Source organism: Athene cunicularia, assembly GCF_003259725.1.
Source record: "Athene cunicularia isolate RWA chromosome 20 unlocalized genomic scaffold, athCun1 chr20_part1, whole genome shotgun sequence".
NCBI lineage: Eukaryota > Metazoa > Chordata > Aves > Strigiformes > Strigidae > Athene > Athene cunicularia.
Window position 1 is genome coordinate 6,683,523 of NW_020799125.1, and position 10,503 is coordinate 6,694,025.

General features: G+C 39.3%; 1 protein-coding gene across 1 annotated transcript; it reads left to right on the forward strand.

Moving 5' to 3' along the window:
- Positions 1–5: 5 nt before the first annotated feature.
- ZFP64 (ZFP64 zinc finger protein) lies at positions 6–9,809 on the forward strand (the record flags this gene model as incomplete). The annotated part of the gene is made up of 5 exons (XM_026862320.1): positions 6–396; positions 1,767–1,928; positions 2,861–2,923; positions 3,527–3,778; positions 7,617–9,809. Coding segments are annotated over 5 exons (2,169 nt in total), but the record flags the coding sequence as incomplete, so codon positions are not given.
- Between the last annotated feature and the right edge of the window lie 694 nt (positions 9,810–10,503).

The following is a 10,503-nucleotide window of genomic DNA, read 5'->3' on the forward strand; positions in this document are numbered from 1 at the left end:
CCCCGCCCCGGGGGTCCCGCCGCGGCCCCAGGCAGGGCCGGGCCCGAGGGGGCTCCCCCGCGGCCGGGCGCGCAGTCAGCGCTGTGTCAGTGCGAGCAATTTCACCCGCGTCCATTTTCTCAGGACGAGCTCATGACCGTGCTCCTGTTTCCACAGTTCCCGGCGGCACCACAGTGCTGGTGGAGCTCACCCCCGACATCCACATCTGTGGCATCTGCAAGCAGCAGTTCAATAACCTCGATGCCTTCGTTGGGCACAAGCAGAGCGGTTGCCAGCTCACTAGTGCAACGGCCGGCGCCACCAGTACGGTCCAGTTTGTGTCAGAAGAAACGGTGCCGTCGACACAGGCACAAACCACAACCAGGACCATCGCTTCAGAGACCCAAACCATCACAGGTATCGTGGCGTTGCATACCAGGAGCTGGAAAGCACTCCATGGGTGCGAAGTGGCAACGTTATATAGCCCTCTGCTCGTGTGTCCCCATCACACTAAGCTTAAAATTTTCATATTAGTCCTCACATACCTACAAGCAAAGGAAGAAGAATAAGTGGTGTGCTGCCTTCTTGGTTTTGGTACAACAGCAGTTACTTAATTTGCTAATTGAGATGAAAGTTCATTTAGAGAATTGCTCAAGTCTAACGTGTTGTATAACCAACTTATGCAAACTAATTAAAATTGTCAATACTTATGAAAAATAATCAAATTACAGTGCATTTTATTTTTTTAAGAGCACTCTTGATGAAAAACAGACACAGAATTGCTGTCAGGCACCAATCCAGGCCTTTTTATGTGAGAACACTGAATTCCCTAACATGGCTCCCACAACTAATTGGCAGGAAAAATATTACTCAAAATTTCTGCCTATGTGAAGGCTCAAGTGAGGTCCTGGTCCTGCAGATATTTAAATAAAACTAGAGTTTTGTTCCATGGGTGAAGATTTGCCCTTCTATATATAGTTTTATTTTATTTTATTTTGGTCTGGGATCTTACTAAATCCAAATTGCTTGATTTTAATTTGGATAGACAGATTAGGGCAGAGAATCTGGAAGAGCAGTGAAACAAACTGAATTCAGGGCTCACTTCCAGGAATTTTTGTATTATAATCCTTCAACTCAGTGTGGGTTTTGGATGAGTCATTTTTCTGCTTCATATTTACTCATCTTTAAAATGAGGGCAGTTATATCCTTCTGCCCTTTTGGGGTATAGTGTTGTTTAATTGATTTAAAAGCTGCTACTTTGGCTGAGTTTTACCTGTTATTTTTGTGAGTAACAGCTAAAAGCAGTATAGTTGAAAGATGCTAAACTTTTTTAACAATTAAAAAAAAAAGTTTACATGGTGCCTGTTTGACAACATTTGCCATATAAATAATTCGATTTTTTTTCTTACTTGGGCTGTAGCATAGCCAATGTTGAAAAAGAAACATACCTTTATTAATGTAAGACCTGGACAGTCATCAGAAGAAACTGAAGTTCTGAAGAAGCTTAGCGGTGCAGTCAGATAGGATTCAGAGGGAGACAGGTGGGCCTACCTAGGATTGTATGAAGTTCAGTGTGGCTCATCATGTCTTGACAGACTTTTCAGTGATAGGCTAGCAAGGGAGAGAAAAGCCCTTGTCCTTTGCCCCCTCCCCCAGGTGAATAGGAACCCAGGAACAGGAATGTTGCTGGAAAACACAGAATAGAGACATAATTAATGGAACTAGAAAATAGATTTTTCTTATTGGAAAAGCTAATGTTCTCAAATTGAGCTCTTTTATGTGTTTAGTTTCTGCACCAGAGTTTGTTTTTGAGCATGGCTATCAAACATACCTGCCCAGTGAAAGCAGTGAGCCTCCAACTGCTGCTGTCGTCTCTACACCACCAAAAGCACGTTCAAAAAAATCCACTTCCTCACTTCCACAGAAGAAACTAAACTGTTGCTATCCAGGTAAGGTGTGGACTGTACCTTCCTCCTTTTCATTTTAAAATTGATAGGTTTTGTATAGTGATATGCATGATAGCTCTGTCTGTCTTAAGCAGTTAAGACATGCAGAACCTGGAAGGCAGCCTACGTACTGAAGGTGTGGTGTACGACCACTGATGCCAGTAGTTTTGGTGTTGATTCCGCATGTCTGTAGACTGTTGTCCCCTACTGTGGTACACTGGTGATGCTGCAGTGGGTTTGTGTGTAGACGTTGTCCTCTGCCCACACCTGTAACAATGTAAGAGCTGCCATTGTTGTATGTAAGAAATATAGATGTACTTTGCATTATATGTTTGGTCAGTGAGTATTTCTATAAAGATGGATTGAACTGAATGATCTGGAGACCTTTATGAGCAAAACCCATGCAATATGCAGAAAACGTGCAGACAGCCATGTAGATGAGTAGTCATGTAGCAGAAGCTACAGTCTGTCTTTGCAGGCTTGCCTTCAACTGAAAGGCACATTTCAAATTCTTAGCATTCATTTCTGTGCTCTGAAACTGTAGCACTTTTCACCTGGACAGAATTCCTGAATGGTGAGTTGTTACCCGGGTTTCCACTTGCACTAACTTGAAGTCATATGTAGAATTAATTAGTCCCCCCAGCATCCCCTGTGTACTGTAAAGACCATCTCAAATCCTGGGCAGAGATTCCAGAGAATTTGTTTCAAAGCTTACAGAAAACAGTAATGTAGAAAGTGAATTCCCTCTTAGGTGAAGCTGGTCACTGTTTTAAGTAGATGTGAGTAAACAAGATGAGGAATTTGTTTCCTGTTACTACTGAATTTTAAAGAAAATATGCTTGAAAATAAACAAAATGCCCAGAATATGGTAGTATATTTTTGTTATCTTGTTAGATTTTTCTTTAATTCAATGATCTTAATCTTGCCATTTTCAGGTTGCCAGTTCAAGACTTCCTATGGTATGAAGGATATGGAACGTCATCTGCGAACACACACAGGTTTATATAGTTGCTATATTTTACTTTTGGTTGACTTCCTCCTTTTGGCTTTTTACCGAAAGGTATATTTCTACAAACTAATGTGTCTGTAGACAAATTAGATAGAAGGTACGCATATGTCTGTACATTCTAACGTCGAAGTTCTCTGTGCCTGGCGAATTGCCCTTTTTGGGTAAGCCATGTCCGACTATGGACAGTACCACTCACAGCTATGAAACCCGTGAGCACTGTACATTGATTTAAGGCACAGTTAAATTTCTGAGGTGCAGACCATGTACTTATCAGGGTGCAATCTGGTGGTAGTGCATAAACCTAGTTTGTTCTTCATATGGAACAATGGTTCCAGCATTTCACCTCCCTTCCCCCTAAACCGCAATTTCAGAACTGTAAAGTGAGAAAGTTCTGCAGAAATTTGTTGCACTTTTGCATGCAGCCTTGCACGCAGAGTTCTTAGCTGATAGGATGGCGACTGAAATCCAATGTCCATATTTTGAAGACTAGTCCCATTTCTGTTGTTTAGTGTGGGGGGTTGTTTTTTTGTTGCAACAACGTTCCTATAGTGCAAAAATTCTTGACATGTTGATGCTCTTCTGTTTGTTTCAGGAGACAAGCCCCATAAATGTGAAGTTTGTAGCAAATGTTTTAGTCGTAAAGATAAGCTGAAGATGCACATGCGGTCTCATACTGGGGTGAAGCCTTACAAATGTAAACACTGTGACTATGCAGCTGCAGACAGCAGCAGTCTCAACAAGCACCAGCGCATTCACTCCAACGAGCGTCCTTTTAAATGCCAGATCTGTCCTTATGCAAGCCGCAACTCTAGCCAGCTCACTGTACATCTCAGATCCCACACGGGTAAGTTTATACTAAAATTCAGATCTGTAAAGGTTTGAAGGTCATAGGGAAGATTTTAAAAGGTATGCAGGTGTCCAGATGCCAGAAAGGGCCTGTTTGAATTCTCAGAAGCACCAAGGCATCTGGCTTCTGTGAATTTCTTGGGCATAGAATCTAGTAGGGCAGTACAGCTCTACTGAAAATACCTGGAAGCAATTGGAAGACAGGCCTGACTCTTGGTAGATTTTCTTCTAAATTGATTTTGAAACTTATTAGATGTTCTCAAACCAGTAGAACTGAAGGATTTAATTTATCAATTGATTAATTAAGAGCATCTAGGTTCCTGTATGTGTGTCTCAAATCTGGTCCACTATATCAGAAGCACTGAAATTACTTTATAATTGAACTAGTTCTATCAATGCAAACCTCGGCTGCATAATTTAATTTTTCTTGAATTGGTAAATTAGCAAGTAATTAGCAATTTAAGTTACATCTTTTTTGACCTTTCTTTGGAGTAGCATTGTGCAGACTGATGGACATAACAGTGTCATATGAGCAGCTGGAACTATGTTCTTCTCGTATCATTTTTGCTCTCTGGATAGAAAGCTTTAGCCTCCAGGCTTATAAACATTTTATATTTGCATTATTTGCCAAAGTTTCATTTTAATCAGATTTCTCTTCTATAGATTGTTCCTGGAAGAGATTTGCTGTAAAGATACTGCTGTAGAGTTGTCTTTGTACAGTTGTCTTTGTATGGTTTTTTTCACCTCATCTAGAGTACTGGATTAGTTTCTGTGTTGTCTTCTTTTATACATTTGATTAGTTCTGTGAATTTTAGCTCCAAGGTGGTTACGGTTCAGTGATGACTAGATTAGCTTTGAACCTATCCTACATCCGATTCTGAATTCAAGTACTAAACAACATTAGTTCAGATGTGTGCAAGATGGGATTTATTTTGAGTACATAAAAGAAATAAATCCCTTGTGCATTGTGAAAGAGGGGAGGGTTAAACCAATCTGTCTCTAGCAGAAAAGCATCTTTTATACTTCACAAATCTGCTGTGTTGGAATAGGCAGGACTGTCAGGCAGTTGTTTTACAAGTTTCCCCTTTCTATTACTGTATAAGATGATGTGATGGTCAGTCAAAATAGCATGGATTGTTATGAGAAGTTACCTGTTACTAAACACACTAGTCAGAATATGGTATTGCATTTTTCCTATGTCATATAAGAGCATGCAAACTTGTGCATTTATGTATGTGGGCAGGTATGCTCTGAATTTGGCTGTGGGAGAACGTAGGAATGATCATGGTTCTCTTGTATTTCCAAGAGAGTTCAGATTTTTGTGGCATTAAGTATTGTAATAGTTGTGAAGGCTTTTTAGGCTACCTTCTTTCTTTTTGACAGATCACTCTGTTGTATCTTAAGCAATTGAATTATGCTAAAATTCAAGTCTTTAGTTTTGTTGTGTCTTCCATTTCTGCAAAATAAATCGGCTTTTATAAAATGACTTTTTTTTTTGATTTGCTGAAAGGAGGCACAAGAATTTCGAAAGTAATCATTTCATCCTTGTTAGGTTACAAAGCTGTTACACACAGACAATTTTAGGTGAAAAGTAAATCTGGTATGTAGAATATATTGCTTACTGGAATTAAATGAGTCATTCTCTAGAAGATGAGTGTAATCCACATTGCTCAGAGTGAGATCATCTACATAGCATCACTTGTTGAACTAGTCATCTAAAGATCAGTTTCCTCTTAATTTCAGTAAAACTACTCTTACAATAATTCCAGGATCAGACACTTTTTTTTTAAGCTATATTCTGTCTGTGTCAATTATGTATAGACAGAAATGTAAAGAAATGTAAGTAATAGACCACTCTTTAAATAAATGGAACTGACATACTTTGCTATATTCTGTAAAATTACTAGTTCTTTTTCATATATTGTGTTACCCTGTATGCAGAAATTAAGTCATTGAAATATGTACCATGCCTTCATTAGCAAAGTAGATAAAATTCAGTAGCTGAGTGTGTGGCTCAGCCTGTAAAATAAACTCAATGAACAAACAGTGCATCTTCATTAATAAAATCTGTTTAATATAGATAATGCACCATGTATCTCAATTATTAAACAGATACATGGATTAGCACAGTAGGCCAGAACTTGATTTGAAAAATATGCAGCTAAACCTATGACATGTAGCTGGATAAGCAAATTATGCAAAATTATACAGCTATCACAAACTCTATAAAATATTAACTTATAAATCAGCCATTTGCAGTTTGATTATTAAAGAAGATAAATGCTTGCTGAACTAAGTACGCTCTCTTTTTTCGTTCCCCCACCAAGGGTGTCTTAAAACCTAATAATGCAATTCTTTCACTTTTTCAAAATAAGACTTACATAAAGATTTCATGCTGAGGTATTTTAGAGAGCTACATATTTAGATTAAAGAAAAAAAAAAAAAAGAGGAGTTATTTAGTAGGGTTTGTAAGTTTGCTTTGGATCCCTTTTTAATGGCTTCAGAACTGAGTCACTGGTCTGTACCCTGGAATTCATTATGGACTAAACAGAGCTACAGCTTTATTTGGTCATGCATGTTGTGATACAAACCCGCACATAAAGAAAATGCAAAGTAGTGGTTTAGATGCAGGCAACTCAGATAGTTATTCGTGTAGGTAGTCTGACATAAACAGGCTTACAGAGATCTTGCAGATGAGTGTGTTTATTTTTCATGGTTGACCTAACTTTCAACTACTATTGTTAGGTTTCTGGATCAGTATTGCTCTCCGGGGGTGGGGGGAAGGGAAGTATTTATGAACATTTTTTTATACCTGTTTGTATTAATACAAACTGATACTGTGTGAATACAAACTGATATTAGATGTTCTGTGGAACATGATTAGGCATGATATATGCTGCAAATACCTCTTTCTTGGTTGCCATAATGCCAGTAAAACAAAAGCTTAATGTTACTTCTTTGTGTAAGTACATTACCCTAGAGTCACATACTTGCATGCATGTTTCATTAGGCTCACATTTGGCTTTTCCAGTTGCATTTATGTAGGTGTGATGCCTTTTTTTTTTTTTTTTTTTTTTTTTTTTTTTTTTTCCTATTCTACAACTGTAGTAATGCCATGGTTGTGCAGTCACCTGACACTGACGTAGCTATGGACTTCTGTCCCTACATCTCCCTATGTGCTAAACAAGTTTCCACTGCCTTCCTGTGCCAGCAATAGTATTTGTGCCCCACCACATGAACGGCCAAAAAAAAGTAATCAGTTTTTCTTGTCAGCTAATCTAACTCACCATCTGAACAAATGTACAAGAAGGGCAGGGAGGAATATATGGTTGATCAGTTAGGCATTGTTTCTGCAGTAGCTTACCATTTACCTACACTTAACATTAACCTACAAGCCTCCATGTAAAGCTGGTAGTATAAACCTGAGATGATGAATGTGTTTATGTTGTTCTTTTAGACTTCAAAAATACAGCAGCTGTTAAAGTTACAGTATTTATTCATTTTAAACCTAGTTGAGATACACTGTTGCTAAAGAGAAACAAAAGATAAATTTCTCTGGAGCACACTGAACAGTTTTACATACAAAATAAGCTAAAAATGGGTAAGATGCAGGCATGAAAAACAAAAGATATGGGCAAGCATGCTCATGTTTGCACAGAAATACATCAAACCAGGTGATAAATACTGTGCCATTAAAGTTCTCTGCATCTTGAAAATGTGTTGGGAGTTTACAGGTATTTAGAACAAGTCAACTGTACGTAATTCACTAGAACATTGGTCTCTCCAGTGGATCTTGGTGTCTCATCTGTGATTTGAACTGTGTTTTTTGTTGACAGGAGATGCTCCTTTCCAATGTCAGATGTGTCCTGCTAAATTTAAAATCAACTCAGACTTGAAGAGGCACATGCGTGTGCATTCTGGTGAGAAACCTTACAAATGTGAGTTCTGTGAGGTCCGGTGTGCCATGAAAGGAAACTTGAAATCACACATTCGTATCAAGCACAGCATGGAAAACACTCTCAAGTGTCCAGAGTGTGAATTTCAATGTGGAAACAAAACAAGCCTTCGGCACCACATAAGAACTCATCAGCCCGAACAACCAGTGAAGTGTTCAGAGTGCAATTACTCTTGCTCCAACAAGGCAGCTCTGAAGGTGCACGAGCGAATTCACTGCAAAGATCGTCCTTTCAAATGTGAATTCTGCAGCTTTGATACCAAGCAGCGAAGCAACCTGACAACTCATGTGAGGAAAGCTCATGGTGACAAAGTCAAGACCAAGAAGCAAACTGTAGAGCAGAAGGAAGGAGATAGGCCAAAGCAAGGTGGCTCCAGGCAAGTTGCCAAACTGGATGCCAAGAAAGCATTTAAGTGTGACCTGTGTGATGCTTCCTTTGTCCGAGAAGATTCTCTTAGGAGTCATAAGAAGCAGCACAGTATGTATAATGGATCTAAAAATAACGAACTGGCTGTTCTGCAGCTCCAGATGGATCCCAGTCGGCAGACCAGTGCCCCAATTACTGTCAGTCACCTCCAAGTCCCACTTCAGGCTGCTCAGGTTTCTCCATACAATGAGGGAAGGGTCAAGATCATTGTGGGTCACCAGGTCCCTCAGACTAACAGTATTGTTCAGGCTGCATCAGTGAATGTCGTGCCTCCTACGCTGGTTAGCCAGAATCAGGAGGACCTCTCAGCCAACAGCCGCTTGCAGCTGCTGGGCCAAGTCAGTCTGTTGGCACCACCTCCGCCTCCCATATCGCAGAGCGAAGCAGGGCCTGTGGCACAATCAGCAGTTCTTCTCACGACTCATGACCAAAGCGATGGAAGCGCTTTACATCAGACTCTGATTCCTGCTGCTCCTGTCAGCAGTCATGAGGCTTCAGCAAACCAAGCTTTCATCACCAGCTCTGGAATCAGCTGCTCTGACTTAGAAGGCCTTAATGCTTTGATACAAGAAGGAGCAACAGAAGTGACAGTGGTTAGTGACGGAGGTCAGAGTATAACAGTGTCCACTTCAGCTCCCCCTCCTCCTATCTTTTCTTCATCCTCTCACACAGAAGCCCCGAAGCAGACATATTCTATCATTCAAAGTGGAGCCCATACAGCTTTGCTGTGTCCAGCAGACTCCATACCGGATTAGTTGCAAAGTACTGTTACTAACCAAATGTCAGTCTCAGTGGTAGTGCTGAATTAATCAGAAATGCATAGGAAATGTGAATGCAGGATTTGTCCTACAGAGCCAGATACCTCCACTTACACATTTTACTTGTTTGTACATGGAAACATAACATGTTGTATGTGGAAAAGAGCATGTGTGTATTTGTGTGCCTTTAATGAAATTGGAGGCTGTGTTCTTTGTAAAATCTGAGTATCGAAGCAGCTGTTGACAAATTTCACCAAGCAGTAAGCTTCCCAGAATATGATTCTTGTATTGTGCTGGATGAAATAAGAAAGCCTCACCTTATAATGAATTACTTTCCCAGCAGACTTGTTTTCATGCACACACAAAAAGGTAATAGTCCAAGCCATTCTAAAGTATATTTTTTAATGAAGTCTGTTTCAATTACATGCTATGTATGCATTAACTGCACCTGGTTGATTGCTAATCTGTAAGAAACCTCTTCTGCTGGGTCTAATGCAGCCCTGGTAAACTTTAAGGAGTCTGTTCCTTAGTATCTGTAGAAGTTGCTAGCACCTGGTACTTAAAATGCTTATGCAGAAGACCAAGTGATCGTTTTTAGAAAATAATTTTGTCCGTCCATCAGTAATAACAAACTTTATTAGCAAGAACACTGTTGCACAGTATATATATGGCACAGTGATCTCTGTCAGAGGCACCTGTGTTTTAAAGAACAAAAGAACTGCAAATATATTTTTTACAAACACTACTTAAATTTTGTTTTTATTTTGATGCTGCCTGTTTGTAGTTGCATGGGTGGTAAAAGTGCATTACATTTTGGCTCTGTACTTTTCAAGTTAAAGGAGAAAAAGGAAAAGATAGGAATTCATTCCATTTTAAAAAAGATTCTAATTCAAGGTCTGAAACACTAGCATAAATTCAGATTGGGTCACAATGAGATAATAATTTACCATTGTATGATGCACATTTCTATAATGACTGAATTCTGTAATTAATTAATTTCTATAATGAATGAATTCTAGGCTGTATTTTGAAACATGCAATATTCTAGTCCTATCTGGTGAACATTCTTGTAGTGGTAGCTAATAATATCTTTACTACCTAAGTAGCTAGTTAAAGAACAGATTCTCAACTTGGGAAAATACACTGGTCTGTAGGTGCCTGGATCTGCAAAAATCAGAGATCATTTGACAGCCAGGCAGCATCCCAAAGACAATTGTTAACGTACATGAAGACTGAAAAGAGACTGTTGCCAAAATTAGCTCTGAGATTCCCTCTTGGGGAATCACAGTCAAGTTAAATTTCACAGTATTTGCTAGCGGGAGGCTTTGAATTATTGCTTTATGTGCTAGAAACATGCTTGGAAAACTTACAGAAATTATATAATTAGAGCTACTTTCTGAATAGGCCTCATGTTTGAAATTTTTAGATTGTACAGACTTTATTTTCTGTATGTGGGGGTGCTCCCCACTCTTTCCCTCTGTGTAGTATGTACTCTATGTACACTGTAAGGCTTTCTGCTTTACCATGATAAGTAGGAAAATGCAATCATAACTCACAAGTACAGTCATACAGATTGTCCATGA